Source organism: Humulus lupulus, chromosome 6 (genome assembly GCF_963169125.1).
Source record: "Humulus lupulus chromosome 6, drHumLupu1.1, whole genome shotgun sequence".
NCBI lineage: Eukaryota > Viridiplantae > Streptophyta > Magnoliopsida > Rosales > Cannabaceae > Humulus > Humulus lupulus.
Genome location: NC_084798.1, coordinates 8,950,349 through 8,971,545, shown reverse-complemented (window position 1 = coordinate 8,971,545; position 21,197 = coordinate 8,950,349). Strand labels below are relative to the sequence as shown.

The window sequence follows — 21,197 nt, the reverse complement described above, 5'->3', positions numbered from 1 at the left end:
ATAGTGGAATGAACGACGAAGGGGCCGGGAACGGCAAGGAGCCGAGAACAGCGAGGGGCCGAGAACGGAGAAGGCCGAGAACGGCAGTGGGGCCGGGAATAACACTTAGCACATGGAGTGCTTATAGTTAGGGTGAGTCCCCAATGGATACATGGGATATCCTTACGGTGAGAACCAAGATCCCAGGCTTTGATAATGCTTCTGGGACGGCATGGTCGTATATGTTTAATATGTTGGACTATCTGTTAATCTGTGGATTTATCTGACATAATGGTTATATATTATGCGTGTGTTATTTGCTGTATGAGTTTTCTTGCTGGGCTTCGGCTCACGAGTGCTCTGTGTTGCAGGTAAGGGCAAAGAGAAAGTCAACCAGCCATGAGTACGGAGAGCGTGGGGGCGGCGCGTACATGTTTGGCCTGCCCGACTACTTTGGTTGGGGGTGTTTTTGAGAAATGGCTGTATTAAACTATAGTTTGATGGTTAATTATCTGTAAACCTGTTTTTGAGTTGTAAATATTTTATAAACCATGTGTTGGGATCCCAAATGTAAGACACTTTAAATTTTCAATGAATTAAGGGATTTTGAAAAAACTACAGCCTTGATTCTGGTTTAATCACACTTTTATTATTAAAACCTCGTTTAGCGAGTTAATTGCACATTTTAAACCCACTTAGTAATGGCTCTAAAGGAGTAGGGTGTTACAATAACCTAGGGCTCGGGTTGTGACATAATGTAACATTTTATAATTGAATAATGTTTGACTCTTGACAAAATATTTATAAGCTTGATAAATAGATAGTGTATGTATTTTGTAACAAAGAAAAACTTTATAGTCAATTGAAACACTATTGATAACACTTGAAAATGGTTATATAAAAATGTTCAGACTTTTAATAGCATGAGCTATGTTAACATTGGGTAAAGTGTTATAAACTGTCTTTTATAACACTTTTTCATAATTATCAATAACATTTTTTCTTGTAGTGAATGGGAGAGAATGAGATTACACTACCACTGTAGAAAGATTCTAAACGAAAAAGACAATCCAATATACTTAAAAGTGAGCAAATAATCAAAGGGGAGACGGAAAAACAAAAACCAAACATCCCTATATCATAAAACAAAATCATTGGGAAGAATACCAAAAGGTTTATACACGAAAAGTATCGTCATTCAAATTCTTTATTTTCTAGTCTGTAATAAATGTTTGAGGCTTTTTCTAAGATGAAATGGAATTGGGATTGAAGAAGCCTAGGTTCATTATGTTAAAGAAGAAGTTGTTGTTATGTTCATTTAGAAATGTTACGGTGGTAAACATGTGATTGGAGGTTGAACTAATCAACTAGGTCCTACAAACATATATAAATTAAAAAAAAATAGTTAAGAAATGTTAAATCTGATGCTATAAACAGAAGAATCTCACGTTTCTGCTCTTTATGGGTTCGATTGGAGTACTCATCGATATAATATTGTATTTGATTACAAATATTAAATGAAATTTAAAAAATCGATTCAAACTTATTTAATTTATTATTTAAGAAAAACTTAGTGCTCTTCCTTATTATGTTTTATACACATGTGAAGTACGTGTAGATAAAGTTTATAATTACTTATTATTGTTTTAATAAAAGTTAAATGAGGCCGAATATGACAGCTTACCAACTATATCTCTATATATAGTATGTATAAATTAAAAAAAAAAACTCTATGTATAAATAATTAGGTCAACTTATCTATCTTCTCACCATATAATTATTCTGTTGTGGAAAATCTGATATATTTGCCAAAGATATATACTTAAAGGATATGGGATTGGCTTCTTGGTGTCTGTTGTTTCTTGTCTTCCTGGTAATTATTATTATTCTTTTCTCTAACATTATTAGCTCATGAAATATCATCACTATTTGTGTACTACATGAAATCTAATTATAGAGGTTTCTTAATTATAATCTTTTCTACTAACTTCTTTGATCGATTACGTAATTGTGTTTAGCTGTTCCGGCCTGAAGATCGATATTGATATGAGTATATATATGGATTTTGCAGTACTTATTTTCTTGGAGTAGTGAATGTGATCAAGAGACGAATGGAGATCGATACAGCTCAAATAATATAAAAAGACTTATTCCAAGTGCTAGCAAAGAAAATCATCATCATCATCATGGCCATATGCATATGCATAATGTTCATGATGTTGATGATCATGGTCCATCATGGTCATCACACACTCATCTTGACCGTTCAATAATGCAACAATCGGTTTTTCTCAACCTGAATGACCTAAAAGTGGGTTTAACAAAGCCCATCTATTTTCCAAAGAATAGGAAACCTTCTCCTCCATTTCTAGGAATAAGACAGGTATTATTAGGAGATCCTAACTCGATTCCATTCTCCTCAGAACAACTTCCCAACTTTCTCAGCCTATTCTCAGTCCCTCAAGGCTCACCACAAGCCAAAGCCATGGAGTTCACCCTCAAATTTTGTGAGTCTAACCCCATAGAAGGAGAGACAAGGATGTGTGCCACTTCTTTTGACTCCATGCTCGAGTTCGTACGTGGCATCCTCGGATTGGACGGCTTGGGCCACGGCTTCAAATTTCTCACGACAACCATTTACAATGATTCCAACACCATGTTTCAAAACTACACCGTTTTGGATGATCTGAGAGAGATAGTAACCCCCAAGATGGTGGCATGCCATCTTATGGAATTCCCTTACGCTGTGTATGTCTGCCACAACATGGCCATGGAATACAGGAAGCTCTTCAAGGTGTCGTTGAGTGTCCAAATGGGAGACAGAGTTGAAACCATTGTCGTTTGTCACATGGACACCTCCAACTGGGAATCAGATCATCCTTCCTTCAAGGCCCTAGGGTTTGGGCCAGGGATGGGACCTATCTGTCATTTCTTTGGTGACCACACTAATTTCGTATGGCTTCCTTCCTATATTCCTCTAGTCTAGCTATATATATATACTAGGTATAAAATACGTGCAATGCACGTTATATTTTATATTTTTTAGAAACGATGTAATATTAAAAAAAATTAATTGGATAATAAATAACATGATTATTAAAATGTACAATATTATTTAAGTAGAAAGTTGTTGTCTACGTGAAGAATTACTTTGAGACACATTTTCAAATAGTGATTGCTTCAATAACATATAATATATTAAATCTATAACTGGTTAAAACCAACTAAAATGAAATAATTGAACTCGACAAATTGGGTAAGAAGGATTTCGACGAAGCCAGTTAACAATACAGTCGACATGAAACAAATGTAAACATTGTGGCATATGTGCATAGCTCGTTCCCACTTCAAATTCCTCCAAACACACAGGACAGCTCTACCCTATCTTTTCATCACCTTCTCCAACTATGAAAGTAATAAGAATCAAATCTACAATCTCCATATTATTCCAATATGGAAACCAATCCTCAACTGCCATGTATGTCTCACAGTCTCAAAGTTCTATCTATCTTATCTATCTTTAAACATTCTTTTTTAAATAGTCACGAAACTCTGATTAATAGTCAAAACATAAAAGTTAAATTGTGTTTGATAATAATGATATTAGTAATTTATAAAAATTATTTTAAAAAAATATTTATAATTAACAAACTTTAAAAAGCACAACTAACAATTATTTAATTTAAAGGTTGTTTGGATGATGTTGAACCTATGAGTTATTCATTTCTTATTTTATTTTCGATTTTGGTAAAAATAAAGAGTGGTGACGATTTTGGTAACAAACTACCACATCACATCATAACTTGGAACAAATTTTTATACTTTTTAAATTATTTTATCTATCGAACTAAAATTGATATCTTTTTAGTATATTAAAAAAATCACTAATCTTTTGATTGTTCCTTCAAACTTTTAGAAAAGAAATCAATGCATTTCTTTAACACCATTGAGGAGAGAAAAATAGTTCAATGCATGAGTATTATGTTTTCTGAATTGATGATTGTACTTTTGTAAGAAACAATATGAGATGTAACTCTTACCTTTGAATTTAGTTTTTTATGTTTATGTAAATAAGAATTAGTTTTCTTTTCTCTGTTTGTTTAAATTAATGTAGTTTTTTTTCAGTTTTTGCAGGATTACTAATTTGAAACTTGCATATGTACTCATCTAATTTTACTATGCTATTACTATATGAAAGAAATCTCACTAACCTTTTTAATGTTTCTGTAAAACTTTCATGGATGAAATCAAACTGTATTACTTCAACAATTTCTGCAAGTGAAATAAACCTCAGATTTTTTTGTTTTAGGAGAATGAAATCATTTCAGATTTGAAAGTCATACTAAATTCTGTTAAACCATACTAAATTGATATGAGAGTTGTTGACGCGGTTCTTCGCCAACAGGTAATTAAGAGAAGAAGACAAAGGGATTAGTGCTAAATGTAGAACCGTAACAGATATATGATCTTAGAGAATGAAAGAGGTGACTCAAGACACGTTTTTTAAGTGGTTCAAAGGTTAAAATCCTTCTACTCCACTAGTCAATATTATTGATATATACTGGGTATTTGATTACAGAGTATTTCTTACAAGAGATCATTCAACCAACCCCTATCAACTCCCAGGGTCTCCATATTTATAGGAGAAGGCACCTGGAAGTTGGTAAGAAGGTCATCCCGTGATCTTCTTACCTGTCATATCAATTCTGTGACATTCATGATTAATACCTAAACCTAACACATAAGTGTGGTCAAATCAATAGGTAAGGAGATAATGGGCCGCACGGCCCAACCCAGTCGTGGGTGTCTGAATACGCACGTTCCTGCTGCGTGTCCGAGAAGTCAGGGGCATATCAGACATGTGATGTCTGATATATGCACGTTTACCTTGCATGTGTTGACTTTATAAAGGGTCATAGCCTCCATATCTAGCTCGTACCACGAGCTTCATACCTGACTCGACCTTCGGTCCTCAGAGTCCTTGCTCCAGTCTTAGGCAGTCTTGGCGAGCCCTTGGGGTTTCCTCGAGCTAAGGAGGTACGACCTTATGACAGAAGCTCTGGTTTTGGGGGCATTCCTGAGATAATCAGGATTAGGCCGCAGCTCGGCCTGCTAATCAGCCCGTGGGAAAACCAGGGCGTACATCTGCCCCCCTAAGCTCCTGCTCGTGGTATACTACGTCGTGTAAGACCACAATAGGGGCTTTTAAGCTTCCCCATGAACTCTTCATATTCCACCTCTTACGCAGGCGCCTGATACGTGGAACATCGTGGTTGGTGACGGTACGTCTTACGAGAACCGCATTTAATGGCCTAGCCTATGCCCAGCCGTCGTTTCGTATTTCGAGTGGAGGGCCTTGGATCCCTCATCAAGGCCATCCAACGGCCCTCTACACGTGATCATTCACGTATATAAAAAGGGGTGGCCACCCTACGCATGGGCCACCCTTTCATTTGAAATTTTTCCAAACTTCTCTCCTTCTTCTCTGTGACTGCTACTTTCAGCGTTCAAGAAGCTCAGACGCACGGATTTCTTCAAAGCTTTGGAAACCAATACACCGACGCAGATTTCATCAAGGAGATACCTTCATCCACCTCCCAGCCAAACACTGTAAGTTTCCTGACCCTGTGTGTTTTGAAAATATATTTCACTGTAGCCGCATGCAAGGGTTTACTGGGTTTTGTGGATACAGAGGGTGAAAGTCCTTTTAGGTTAGGGTATCTTTGCTGTAGGAAATCACTTAAGAGTATGGTTTTCAGGATGCTTTTTCTGGGGAAAATTTCTGGGTAGGAGTTTTGGAACTTTGGGTGCAAAACCGGGTAGCTTAGGGAACACGCCTCACAAGCAGTTTTGCAATTTTTGCCTACTGAGACTTTCCCCCCAAGGCGAATTCTATCCTGACCCTCCTGACACACGAATTCCGAGTAATCGGGGATCTGTTGGGAGCACAGGCGCGTGTTCATCGAACCGCGTGGTCCCACTCTCCACGAGCTGGGCTTACCTCAGCTCGTGCAAATAATAATTGCTTTTTCCTCATGCTTAGGTCGTCTTTTCTGAAATGTTTTCTTTTGTTCGTTAGGCGACCAGATGGCTCCGAAGAGGAATCTCCCACAGAAGAACGTCGGCAGCTCAGCCTCCCAGCAGGATAAAGAAAAAGCAACGATGTCTGACTCCCCGATCCCCCGCTTTGGGCCGGCAGTGGAGAAGGAGGTCGAGGTGGCCCCTGATGCATTCTTTGAGGCGGAGAGGATCTTCTCAAAGGTCACCGACCAGACGAAGATCAACAAAATCTTTCTCTCCCACAACATCGCCCTGGGGAAAGCATATGTGGTGGCCCGACCTGCTGCAGAGGGCGAGCGGAGCTGTGCGCCGCTCGACGAGTCGTTCGTGGCCTGGAGCGGCGAACATTTTAAGGCAGGGGCCTTCCTCCCACTGGATCAGTACTTTGCTGATTTCCTCAATTACGTGGGGTTGGCCCCATTTCAGCTCCCCCCAACTCCTACCGCTTGCTGGCAGGGTTGAAGTATTTGTTCCAGAAGCACGAGTGGGAGGTCCCCACTCCTGCGGACATTTTATATTTTTTCTGCCTCAAAGCCAGCCCGGACCAGCGGGGGCGAGGCGACGGGTTTTACTACTTAACCCGGTTTCCCAATACGGCGGCGGTCATCGAGCTGCCTAGCCACCCTAATGATTTCAAGGACCAATTCTTCATGTCAACGGGGTTCCGGAGCTGCGAGCACCATTACTTCAATCGTCCTCGTACGTGTTCTCCGACCTTAGCTCGTACGTGAAGTATCATTTTAGCTCCTCCCGTCCCCTTTCTGACTTAGACTAATTTTGCAGCCATCTTTGCGAGGACAGAGAAATCTGTGACCCTCAGGGGCCAATACGAAATGCTGGCGGGCCTGCCCCCCAGCGAGAAGGATTATCGCGTGCTCGTGACAGACGAGACGATGGTGGCCTGCAAGCTGATTTTCCCAAATCAGACCGTGAACTTAAAAAGGCCCCGGGGGCAGCCCCTAGCTCGTGACACCAGACCCAACATCTTGGAGGAGGTCGCGGGAGATGAAGATGAGGAGGACGAGGGTGATGAAGTTCCACTTGTGAGGAACAGGAAGCGGGCCTTGGAGGTCGCCCAGAGGATGGGCGAGGAGAGGATCCAATCCGGAGCAGTCGCGGGTCCTTCTGGCCAAGGTAACCCTTACATGTTTAGGAGTCTAGATAGGGCCACCGCAGACCCCCGGCTGGCTAGGTTCAATCCTAGGCAGCTCGTCCATCGTCACCGAAGTGATCTAGACCTGAACACAACCCTGCTCCATTGTGTCGACCGGCTTGTGCTGGACCACCAAGATAGCCGACCTAGGGGTACCGTAGTAGTAGATAAACACCCTAGCCTTTAGTTCGATCCTATTCGAGGAGTATGGGACCATCCTTCGCACATGGCCATCACTCCGGAGGGGTGATGTAGCTCCGGGGCTTAGGCAGTATGTAGAGGAATCTAGCTCTGAGTCAGACTCGGACCCAGAACTTGCGCCAGCTCGAGAAGTAATCGACTTAGATTCTTCCTCGAGCTCGGGGGGTAGGATTCCCTTAGTATTCATATACTTTTTATCTTTACCCCTTTGTTTTTGTCTATGTGTGGTTGCTAACTCGTACTAACCATGTTTTGTTTTGACAAAAGAGATGTCTCAGCCCAAGGAGAGCCTGCGCGGTGCGGTCTTCGGGGGGAACCCCTCAGCCGAGCCAAGAATGAAAAGGCTCCGGACGTCCAAGAACGCCGCTGGGGTCCCCACCAAGTCTCCGGCAAAGGAAAAGGAGAAAACCCCGGCTGCCCAGGTCGCGGGAGCGATTCTTCCTGCTGCAGGAGTAAGTAAAATGCCTCCACCCCCTCCGCGAGCTCCAGCCGCCGCCCAGGACGCAGGAACAGAGCTCGGGACTTCAGCGGTGGTGCCCTCCGAAGTGCGTATCCCAGTTAACCCCTAGGACCTGGGGAAGATCCCCGAGGCCTTCCGAGGAACGGTGTATGAGTCGGCGAACTACGCCGTCAGCCACATATACAAGTTCACCGAGAAGGAGCTCCGGGCCATCAAGACGATGAGCCCGGTGGGCGGGCTGGAATCTTCACTGGGCATGGCCATGACGGTAAGTTAACTTACTTTCCTTGTGGTTTTTATCGTTACACTTTGCTCTGCTTTTCTAAAGCCATTCCCTTTTCACTTTTGCAGAGCGCCATTGCCCTTCAGCGGAGTATCGTCAGGACCAAAACTCAACTCGAGGACATGAGGAACGAGCACCAGACTACCCTGCAGGCAGCTAAGGATTCTTTGGCGGCCTTGCAGGCTGAGTTGGAGCAGACCCGCCTGAAGGTCCAAGGGCTCGAGACCTCCCTTGCCATCTCGCGGACAGACCTTGATGCCGCGAAGACTGAGATCCAGGCCGCCCAGGCTGCCCTTGAGGCCGAGCGGACCACCTCGGAACATTCCATGGACGATCTGTTCTACCACTTCTGGGTCTACAATCCGGATGCTGACTTTTCCTTCATGTCAGCGAGTCTCTGGGCACGCTTGCTGGTGAAGTTCCAAGCTCGCCTTGATAAAGAGGCGCCCTCGGAGACTGGGGAAGGCTCTGGTGCGGCTGAGCAAGGCGAGACGGCGACCTCCCAGGGGCCATCTGGCGGAGCTTAGGGCGTTTTTTCTCTTGTGCCCTTCAATATTTTTAAGTATTTTTTATGTAACCTTTGCATGAGGTGTTTTCACCTCGAGACAATTTGAGTTAATGTTTTTAATTTATCCTTTTTCTTGCCTCTACGCATTTCGGTTACAATTTCTTGAAAAACTTAGTTTATGCTGATCTTTTTCCATATCTCGAATTCTTTAGGAAGAACAACAATCTATAGATTTAAATCAACTTCTAAGTTTTATGACCTGGTTAGCACCAGGAACTTAATTTGAAAACTTAGTTCGCGTTAACTTTTATCCGTATCTCGAGCTCTTTAAGAAGAACAACGATCAATAGATTTAAATCAACTTCTAAGTTTTATGACCCGGTTAAAACCAGGAACATAATTTGAAAACTTAGTTCGCGTTAACTTTTATCCGTATCTCGAGCTCTTTAAGAAGAACAACGATCAATAGATTTAAATCAACTTCTAAGTTTTATGACCCGGTTAAAACCAGGAACTTAATTTGAAAACTTAGTTCGCGTTAACTTTTATCCATATCTCGAGCTCTTTAAGAAGAACAACGATCAATAGATTTAAATCAACTTCTAAGTTTTATGACCCGGTTAAAACCAGGAACTTAATTTGAAAACTTAGTTCGCGTTAACTTTTATCCGTATCTCGAGCTCTTTAAGAAGAACAACGATCAATAGATTTAAATCAACTTCTAAGTTTTATGACCCGGTTAAAACCAGGAACTTAATTTGAAAACTTAGTTCGCGTTAACTTTTATCCATATCTCGAGCTCTTTAAGAAGAACAACGATCAATAGATTTGAATCAACTTCTAAGTTTTATGACCCGGTTAAAACCAGGATATGACTTAGTTATCGTTAACCCTTATCAATATCTCGCATTTTTAAGAAAACAACGGTCAATCGATATGAATCAACTTCTAAGTCGTTAAGGAGACCTGGTTATACCCAGGTACCATATGCCCCCCAAGTAACTGGGAAAGGGTCTTTCGTGGTTACTTTAGATTACACTTGCAAATATGCATAAAAAGCTGATTTTCATTAATACATAAAAAGTGGCCTTCCAAGCCTTACAAGTGAATCATTGATAATATTTCTTTAAGTGGATGACGTTCCAAGTCTGAGGGACCGCCCCTCCATCAAGTCGAGCTAGCTTATAAGTTCCCTCCTTGATGACTTCGATGACCTGGTATGGTCCTTCCCAGTTTGGTCCCAAAACTCCATCTTTGGGATCTTTCCCGGTGAGAAAAACTCTCCTTAGGACCAAGTCGCCAATGCTAAAGGCGCGTTTTTTGACTTTGGTGTTGAAGTATCGAGTGATTTTCTGCTGATAATGGGCGAGATGGAGTTGCGAATCCTCTCGCCTTTCATCAACCAGATCGAGGGAATGGCACAGGAGCTTGTGGTTTCGATCCTGGTCGTAAGACTGAACCCTATGCGAAAGAACCTTAATTTCCACGGGGAGGACTGCCTCACTCCCAAAAGTTAGGGAAAAGGGAGTATGACCCGTAGGAGTCCGATGCGAGGTCCGGTATGCCCATAGGACCTGGGGGAGCTGTTCTGGCCAGACCCCCTTCACTTCATCAAATCTCTTCTTGAGGCTCGCCTTTAGGGTCTTGTTGACAACTTCGACCTGGGCATTAGCCTGAGGATAGGCCACGGAGGAGAAACTTTTTACAATTCCAAGCCTTTCACAAAACAGGGTGAACAGGTCGCTGTCGAACTAAGTGCCGTTATCGGAGACGATCTTCTTGGGCAGGCCGAATCGACAGATGATGCTTTTAACCACGAAGTCAAGCACCTTTTTGGACGTTATCGTTGCCAAAGGTTCCGCCTCAGCCCACTTAGTAAAGTAGTCGATGGCTACCACGGCGTAACGGACCCCGGCTTTTCCAGTGGGGAGGGCACCAACCAAGTCTACCCCCCAAATGGCAAACGGCCATGGGGATGAGATCATCTTCAACTCGACTGAAGGAGCTCGGGCAACTGCAGTGAATCGCTGGCACTTGTCGCACTTCTTCACGTATGAGATCGAGTCTTTGGACAGAGTTGGCCAGTAATACCCTTGTCTGAGAACCTTTAAGGCCAAGCTCTGCCCCCTAGTGTGGTCTCCGCAAAATCCTTCGTGCACTTCCTGCAGGATGGCCTTTGCTTCACTTGGAAGAACGCACCGGAGGAGAGGTGGGGAGTGCCCACGTCGGTACAACACCCCATCGACTATCGTATATCTAGGAGCTTGATATAGGACTCGCAGTGCATCGTTACGTGCTGCAGGCAGCTTGCCCTCGATGAGATATTCAAGGATGGGGGTTATCCAGGTCGGCCTGATGTCGATCATCTCGACCTCTGTCCTGTCTCCTTCTATACTTGGTTTTTCCAAGAATTCTATTAGTACCAACCCCAAGGTCTCCGTCTCTCCGGAGGTGGCGAGCTTGGCAAGAGCATCTGCATTAGCATTCTGCTCCTGAGGTATCTGTTCGATCGAGCTTCGCTCAAATGCGGACAACTCAGATTTTACCTTTGCCAGGTAGGCGGCCATCTTGGGTCCCCGTGCTAGATACTCGCCCAGAACCTGGTTTACCATGAGCTGGGAGTCACTGAAGCACTGGACGGAGCTCGCCTTCAACTCCTGGGCTATCCTCAGCCCGGCTAACAAAGCTTCGTATTCGGCCTCGTTATTGGAGGCCTTGAACCCGAACCTCAACGCCGAGTGGAATCTATGTCCCTCGGGGGATATCAAAATGATTCCAGCCCCGGAGCCGCTCTCATTGGATGAACCATCCACAAAGATCCTCCACAACGATTGGGGCGAGGTGACCCGGGGTGAGTCTTCTGCTGGATCCTCCTGGAATCCCGCGCACTCTGCCACAAATTTGGTCAGGGCCTGACTTTTTATCGCAGTCCGTGGGGTATACAAAATCTCGAACTGGCTGAGTTCGATAGCCCACTTTAACAGACGTCCCGATGCTTCAGGTTTTTGCAAAACCTGCCTTAGAGGCTGATCAATCATGACGTGTATTGAGTGGGACTGGAAGTACGGCCTGAGCTTTCGCGAGGCCGTGATTAGGCAGAACGCCAATTTTTCCATCATTGGGTATCGGGATTCCGCCCCGAGAAGTCTCTTACTGATGTAGTAGACTGGCTTCTGAACTTGATCCTCTTCTCGTACCAGTACGGCACTAGCTGCATCCTTAGTGACAGCCAGGTAGAGAAAAAGAGGCTCTCCTACCTTGGATTTGGATAGCACGGGCGGCTCAGCCAGATGTGCCTTCAGGTCGAGGAATGCGCTTTCGCATTCTACTGTCCATTCAAATTTCTTATTTCCTCGGAGCAGGTTGTAGAAGGGCAAACACTTATCGGTGGACTTGGAAATAAACCGGTTGAGGGCTGCCATTCTTCCTGTCAGGCCTTGGACATCTTTTCGCGACCTGGGCGAAGGAAGCTTGAGCAATGATCTGATCTTGTCGGGGTTTGCCTCGATTCCTCGGGTATTGACTATGAACCCCAGGAATTTCCCTGACGCGACTCCAAAAGTGCATTTCTGGGGATTGAGCCTCATGCCATATTCTCGTAGTATTTTAAAACATTCTTCCAGGTCGGAAACATGGTTATCGGCAGTTTTTGACTTGACTAGCATGTCATCAACGTACACTTCCATGTTTTTTCCGATCTGGTCCGTAAACATTCTATTTACTAGCCTTTGGTAGGTAGCTCCGGCGTTCTTCAGACCGAACGGCATGACCTTGTAGCAATAGACGTTAGTCAGGGTCATGAAGCTGGTGTGTTCCTCGTCCGCTGGATTCATCGCAATCTGATTGTAGCCTGAGTACGCGTCCATAAAGGACATGAGCTCATGCCCGCCGTGGCATCCACCAGTTGGTCAATCCTTGGCAATGGAAAACAATCCTTGGGGCAGGCTTTATTCAGGTCGGAGAAATCGATGCAGGTCCGCCATTTCCCGTTAGGCTTTGGAACTAGCACGGGGTTGGCGACCCAGATTGGAAATTTGGCTTCACGGATAAAGCCACATTTTTTGAGCCGGGCTACTTCTTCTTCTAGGGCTTCAGCCCGGGTTGTTCCTAAACGTCTTTGCTTCTGAGACTTGGCAGGAATGCTTTTATCCAGATGAAGTGTGTGCATGATGACACTCGGGCTAATTCCCACCATGTCCTCGTGCGACCATGCGAATACGTCCAAGTTATCCCGCAGAAACGTAGTCAGCTCCGCCTTCCTCTTGCCGCAGAGGTTTTTCCCGAGCTTAACCATCCGTGACGGATTCTGCGGATCAATGTTCACCTCCTCGAGTTCCTCAATAGCCTGGAGCTCGGATCTGTCCTCGCCTATTCGGGGGTCAATATCCTCACTTAAGACGACATTTTCCCCCTCGACGCTTTGAGGTTTTTCAATCTCAGGATCTGCTAAGGGTTCCTGAGATTCCTCTTCGCCCTGAATGGCCATTGCCAGCTGCCCGGGTTTAGATTTTCCCTTCATGGAAATGTTGTAGCATTCCCTGGCAGCGAGCTGATCGCAATGGATAGTGCAGATTCCCGTCGAAGTAGGGAACTTCATCTCGAGGTGGCGAACGGAAGTGATAGCCTCGAAAGCTATGAGCGTAGGTCGTCCCGAAATGGCGTTGTAGGCAGCGGAGCAGTCAATGACCACGAACTCGAGGAGTTTGGAGACTGTCCGAGATTCTTCTCCTAGGGTGATCACCAGCTCGATCGTCCCTATCGCTGCTGATCCTTCTCCCAAAAAACCATACAGCATCATGGAGGTTGCCTTTAGCTCGGCGACAGTCAAACCCATCTTCTCTAAGGTGGATCGGAATAGGAGGTTCACCGAACTCCCGTTGTCTATCAGTACCCTCCTCACTCTCCGGTTGGCGAGCTGGACTGCTACAACCAAGGGATCATTGTGAGGGAACTGGACATGGCCTGCATCTTCCTCCATAAAAATGATTGGTTGCCTCTCCAATCGCTGCTGCTTTGACTGACGCTGTTCCAGGACAAACTCCACTCCGTTATGAGCCTTTAGTTCGTTGACATATCTCTTCTCGTGCTGGCCATGTGCGGACCTCCAGAGATGGTGAATATCTCTCCTCCGACCACAGGAGGAGGGACATCCTGATCTACCCGAGACCCGGGCTGACTGGCTGGGACTTCTGGAGCAGGTCGACTTGCTGGAACCCTGTTCCGTGAGTATTGAGCCAAGGGGCCGGCTCGAATGAGAGTCTCAATCTCATCTTTTAAATGCCTACAATCGTCGGTATTGTGGCCCACATCGTTATGAAAACAGCAAAACTTGGAAGTGTCTCCCTTTCCCTTGTGGTGCTTCAATGGCTCCGGCCTCTTCCAGGGGACTCGAGTAGAGTTGGCCAGGAAGATATTCTCCCTGGATTGGGTGAGCTCGGTATAAGTCACAAAGACGGGCTTAAACTTGTCTATGGACTTATTCTTCTTTTGGTCGTGCTGACTGTTTTCGCCATTTCCTTTTCTTTTGCCTCCACTGGGCTGGTTGTTCTGTGTGACATTTTGGGTCGCTGCCACGACCTCCATCCCTATTCCAGTGGGCTGCTCGGGGACCTGACTGGTTCCCGCAGCTGAGGCTTCGGCTTCCTCCAAGTTTATCCATTCTTGGGCCCTGTTAAGGAATTCGTTAACCGAGTTGACTCCCTTCTTTTGTATATCCTTCCAGAGGTCTCCTCCGACAAGGATTCCGGCTCTCATGGCCATGAGCTTGGAGCTATCATCCGCGTCCCTAGCTCGAGCAGCAACGTTCGCGAATCTGCTCAGGTAGGCCTTCAGAGTCTCACCGGGCTGCTGTCTCACGTTAGCCAGGGAGTCGGCCTAAACACGGGCGGCCTGAGAGGCTCGGAATGCCCTTTTGAAGTCAGCTAAGAAGGTCTTCCATGAACTAATTGACTGTCTTTTACTTTGCTTGAACCACTACCTGGCAGGTCCAATCAGTGTGGAAGGGAAGATTAAGCATCTCAGCTCGGGGCCAATGTTATGGGCCATCATCAGGGGCTTGAACATCCCTAAATGGTCCGACGGGTCTCCGTCCCCTTGAACTTTGACAAGTGAGGCATACGGAAACCAGATGGGTATGCCGTTGCTGCTATATTGGGTGTGAAGAGTTTCATCTCGTCCCCTAAATCATATTCGTCTTTTTCTTTTTCTGACAGGAGCTTCCTCATCAACTCCTCCATCTGAGTCAGGCGGTCGAGGGTTTGGTCCTGATGTCCTTGGTTATTCCAGGGCTGTTCAACAGCTTTGGATCCATTGTACATATTTGGTGGGTTATTGCCCCTCCTATCTTGAGATAGGTTATTTGGGACATTCCCTCCGTTACGTACTTCGGACAGAGCCCCCCCTGAGCGAGCCTGGCCATCTCCTCCTGCTCGGTCCCCTCTATGAGAGTTGAGGCGATCTCGCAGGTCGCCTCCCTGGGTGGTTTGGTGACTTTGTGCCGAACTTAAACGCTGACGCAGGTCTCCCCCAGAGAGATCACTCCGACGACTGCCGGTCCAGCGGCTCCTGCTGGATAGGCTTGGAGTTCGCCTTTGGTGGTGAGGACCTAAGCTTTCCCCTAGCGCCCTGCTACGCCGGGAAGGCCCAGCTGATGGCGGGTTTCTCCTACTACTCCCATAGGCTGGGATGTCTCGGACGGGCCGAGGAGGAGATGGATATCTGATTAGAGAAGGAGGATGTTTGACTGGAGAGGCGATCCTAGTTCCGTCTGGACGGATAAAGTTTGGTGGGGGCCTTTCGGCCCTACTACCCTGCTGGTCCCGCGCCTGGCAATCTGGACGAGGCGCAGGACGGTCGTCGGGGACGGGCTGACGTCGCGAGCCCTCCCCGGATCTCCTTCGGGAATTTCCTCGAGCTCCCCTGGGCGTTCTCGAGGATGGTTAGGAGCTAGGAGTCGACGTCCTGACCGAACGGTTGTATTGCTGTTGTCCGGCCCTAGGCATTTCCTTGAATTTTGCCTCTTGATGGTGTGATGAAGGGGTGGAGTTGGCTGCTGGAAGTCTATCCGAACGGCTATGCCTAGACCGGTTACCTTGGCGAGACTTAGGAGCCTCGCCTTGCCTCTCTCCAACGTTAACGTCGGTCGTGAAAGGGGGTAGTCGGGCCAGCATATCTTGGATTTGCTGGCTAGCTGTTGCTAACTGGCTCCTCAGCTGAGCGTTCTCCATCTCCACCGCAGTATAATAACATGGGTTAGGATTAGGCGGCCGAGGCGCCGAACTACCAGTATCACCTTGGCCCGCCGGCTGTTTTCCTGGCCGCTGCTGGACTTCAGGAACTTGTTCACCAGGGATGGCAGTATGATGAGCCTCCTGCCCATCGTGTTGTTCTGTCTCGTTACCATGCCTGGACCGAGTAGTCACCATAGTTGGATGTTTGCAGCAGCACTAATCGAACTTGCTCTCAATGAAAGCACCAAACTGTTGACGAGGTTCTTCGCCAACAGGTAATTAAGAGAAGAAGAGAAAGGGATTAGTGCTAAATGTAGAACCGTAACAGATATATGATCTTAGAGAATGAAAGAGGTGACTCAAGACACGTTTTTTAAGTGGTTCAAAGGTTAAAATCCTTCTACTCCACTAGTCAATATTATTAACATATACTGGGTATTTGATTACAGAGTATTTCTTACAAGAGATCATTCAACCAACCCCTATCAACTCCCAGGGTCTCCATATTTATAGGAGAAGGCACTTGGAAGTTGGTAAGAAGGTCATCCCGTGACCTTCTTACCTGTCATATCAATTCTGTGACATTCATGATTAATTCTTAAACCTGACACATAAGTGTGGTCAAATCAATAGGTAAGGAGATAATGGGCCGCACGGCCCAACCCAGTCGTGGGTGTCTGAATACGCACATTCCTGCTGCGTGTCCGAGAAGTCAGGGGCATATCAGACACTTGATGTCTGATATATGCACGTTACCTTGCGTGTGTTGACTTTATAAAGGGCCATAGCCTCCATATCTAGCTCGTACCACGAGCTTCATACCTGACTCGACCTTCGGTCCTCAGAGTCCTTGCTCCAGTCTTAGGCAGTCTTGGCGAGCCCTTGGGGTTTCCTCGAGCTAAGGAGGTACGACCTTATGACAGAAGCTCCGGTCTTGGGGGCGTTCCTGAGATAATCAGGATTAGGCCGCAGCTCGGCCTGCTAATCAGCCCGTGGGAAAACCAGGGCGTACAAGAGTAATCGATCATTTATTTCCTCAAAGAACATAAAACTCAGGCATGCAGTACTCACAAATAGGAGCACTTAAAAAAATTAATCTTCAGACAAAATGTGAGAACAGCAATATATAGCACAATTTATTAATAGTTCTTACTATGGTTGATTACTTTGGTGGTCTATAGTGACAAAGAACTACACTTGTTCATGTCACTAAAAAGAAAAAGCATAATAATCTTTACCTGAGAATATTTACTTATAGCCTCCTCAACCAAAATCTGGTTATAGTTCCTGGTTTCACCGAACAATTTTTTTGTTAAAAAAAATAAAAATACTATAATACAATATTCACTCTTCTCATATATATACAAACAGTGAAATTATATCTTTTAAAAGCCTTATTAAACAGCATCATTTATTCGAATAAACCAATAAAGAGACAAAATCCAGATCTTAAACTAAAAGAGTGCATGGAAATTTTAAGACTTTACAAAATGAAAATAAATAAAATTAAAAAACAATACTTGCCAGAGTTAGAGAGAACGATCATAGAGGACAATGCTGGATTTTAAGATCTTTCAAGGCTTTAAATTTGAGAGTTTTGATCTGAGTGTGATAAATGAACAGAGAGTTGCAAATCCAACAGCTGCGTTTTTTTTTCTTAATTTATATATATATATATATATATATTGTAGGTGGAATTGATAGGAGAGTATGTTTCGGATGTATTTTTTATTATTTGAGTGTTTATAATGATGAGAGATGATGTTTGATGAGATAATGTTTATCTATTTGTAATGTGGTACTGAATGTGAAAGGTTGTGTACTCTTGAAATGATGTGTACTTCTGAAAAGGTGCGAAAGGTTATTTACCATTACTGTTAAATGTTAACTTTTTTTTTAAGCATATTCTGTTAAAGTCATACCAAATTCTGTTAAACCATACTAAAATATATTAAATACAAAATACTGTTTGATAGTCATTTATATAATAGGTAAGATATATAAAAATAGCATGCACCAATAAACCTTAGGGTTTATATATACGGCCCTTTCTTCTAGAAATAGTATTTACTATTTGTGGTTTCTTTCTTGTGGTATTGTTATTAAGTGTTGTTCATCCCTTTTAATTTTGATGAAGTAATTAAGACAAAGATGGACAATATTGATGCATGTTTTACTTATATATTACATGATTTTGGATACCGAAAATTGAAGAAAAATGCTAATATTACTGGTGCCAAACATTACAAGGATGTGGCATATTGCTATTGGTGTAATCTAATATCGAGTTTCACACATTTGAATTTAATAAGTATTATTAGGTATTGCTAACTAATGATGACACCTCATGTGATGTTAGACAACTTAACGTGTCAAATAGCAACACTCAAAATTGAATAGAAATCATTTATGTGTAGTAATAATTCTAATTCACATATTTGCTAAATCATGGAAGATAAGAAAGAAAAGAAGGAGAATACCTCTCCTACTACGTAATCAACTAAGGATTGCATTGCCCTCGAATGACTTATTTCTATTTTTCTTTTTTCTTTTTTCTTTTTTCTTTCTTAAGATTATAAACAACAATTTTGTCCTTGAAAAGTTTGTTTCACCAAAATACAATTCTATGTTAAGAAAGAAAATTTAATCAATTTAAAACATTCCGTGTTTCTTAGCAGTGTAAACATCATATATAATACAAACTATAATTCTCATTTTTCTATATTTTACTTCCATTCTATCTATTCTTTTATTGTTGTGATTCTCATTATGTATAGTTTATAATAAATATGTATGTTAATTAATAAAAAAAATAATTTTTATTATATTTTGTGATAATAATTAATTCATTTTCATCAAATTTTAACCAAAAGGATAATAAAAAATCAATCTTATAAATTTACCCATAAAATATCATTAATAATCAAAACCATTTAAATGCATACCCAGCATATAAGAAAATAATAATAATAAATTATTAAAGTATGGATTTTTCATTCTTTGAAACCAAACTGTGCCGATTATATTATTTTTGCCCAAAAATATTATAAGCATGGTAAATAAATATTTATCAACTGAAGCATATATAGTTTCAAATTCAGTAAATATGAGGTAACATTTGCCTAATTGGAGTGGGATAAATTAAGTATATATTATGATCTGATAAGATAGTATCTATTTGAAACCTATTTTTAGTATAATAATCCAGAATTTTCTAAAAATGTGCAAGAAGTAATTTATTATTATTACAATAAACACCGTCATATATAAAAAAAATAACAAAAAATTAAAAAAAAAATTGGAGTCATAACTTATTTGATCACGTGTCAAAAATAAGATTTTGCGATACTACATAAAAAGATGTACCAAAAACACCTCCATAATTTTTCATTATTTTCCATCTAATTTATAATATTTGTACATAAAAAAATTAAATTATCAAAACATTTGGATCATTTTAAACATATGTATATAATTACTCAACCCAACATCTAATCCCTATCTACCATCATATGAACCCAATATTAATTTTATCATATTCTATGTTATGTATCAAATTATTTACTGGATAATTTTCACAAAATAAGCCATCCTTTTCTTAAGTTAAATTATTGGTTTTGTAATGAAAAGTGTAGGGTTTGTCAACTCTCCAATTATTTCTCCATTAGGCAGGTTATTTTTTACCCAAACACTTATTTGTTGAGGATAAACTAATCTAATTCGAAGTTGTTGATGTTAAAATCAATCGATCATAGAAAACAAATTACAATTCCTTCTGATCAAGTGTCCTTCCTATTAGCATGAAAATTCTTCTCAGATGGAAGGAAATGATTCAATTTCGGAGCCAAATATCGTAATTCTCGAACAAGAAATCGAAAAGATTTTGGAACATCCACGGGTTTAGGTATATTGGTCCTCCAATGATCGTGGTATCAAGCACTTCTTGGCGAGCTTTAATATGATCCAATTTATAAGTAAACATTTCTTATAAAAATATGAGAAACACCAAATTAATCCTTCTAGAGCCAAAAATTCCATTTCTCCTACCCATCGTCCCCCTTATTTGGCCGTCCTCTAAGGGATGTAGTATATACATCAATATTATATCTGTGTTTATTACCTTATCATCTTCCACAATACATCTCGATCAATGATGCACCAATCATATCTATAAGTGTAAAACTGTACGAATCTGAACTTGTTCATGGTCAAGTTCATCATTTACCGTTCTTGGCAGTCGGGAAGTTGTCTAGATATATTCATTTAACTATAAAACCGATAATCAATTAGTTAAATTTGGAAAGAAAAATAAAGTCTAAAAGGATATTGAGAATAAAGAAATTTTATTTTTACCAAAAATACAAAGCTAATAAAGAAGAAATATCATAAATTAAAAGCAATAAAATCAAAGATAATTTTCTTTATAAAAACTGAAAATAAACACAATAAATCAAAAATATTTGTCAAATCTTAAATTGTGAAATATGAATTTTACTGTATCATTTTTAAATCATATTACGTTGTTGTGTGTCTTATTGAAAACTAATATCTCCAATAATGATCAAATGACTCCATAGTACAGATCGATGCTGACTCAAATGTTGAAATAAATGTTGGCTGACCCATGAACTTCATCGAGACATTAAAGCTAAACATAGTACACATATGGTGACTCTTATAATCTTGTTTTTATTCTTTTCTATACGAAAAATCAAGCAATTTTCTGATAGAAAGTTAGTACTAACTATATGATATATTGAACATGTGTCTACATCTAACCCACATTTCCTTCCACGAGAGGGAACATTTAATTTCTTATCTTATATAAAAAAAATTGGAGTAAAAACTCATCTATATTCCAAAAACAAATTAAGATCGAACCTACCATTATGTCTTTTTAAGGGGACATTCGGCAGTTATCATATGGTTCAATAAAAGTTACAATAATAGCTGCTTTTCTATTATGAATTAAAAGTTTAGTTTTTGGCCAAATCTAAAATTGGAAACTATCTAAGCAAAAAGATATCATCACTTAAATGTTATTTTATCCATAAAACATATTTGATTGATTAAAATTATTTTAGCAATAGCTTGTGACTAAGACTATCATCAAAACAACAATTTGTGACAAGAATAATTATTTGGTATGATGAATAATAAATTTTTAGTCTTTAAATGTGACTAAAAATGACATGTAAAGTCATAGAAAATTTGAGTTTTATGACTTATTAAAATTATCAATAAATAGAAATATGTTTGTAATTATTATTATTTTTGAATTTATTACTATTATCATGTAATATTTTGGCAGAGTACGTAATGGA

At 41.9% G+C, this 21,197-nt stretch overlaps 1 protein-coding gene across 1 annotated transcript; it reads left to right on the top strand.

Annotated features, from left to right (window-relative positions):
* The first annotated feature begins 1,810 nt into the window (after nt 1–1,810).
* Nucleotides 1,811–2,965, top strand: LOC133784653 (BURP domain protein USPL1-like). Its single transcript, XM_062223944.1, has 2 exons — nt 1,811–1,852; nt 2,051–2,965. The coding sequence occupies exons 1-2, from the start codon at nt 1,811–1,813 to the stop codon at nt 2,963–2,965; spliced, it is 957 nt and encodes a 318-aa protein (XP_062079928.1).
* The last annotated feature ends 18,232 nt before the right edge of the window (nt 2,966–21,197 follow it).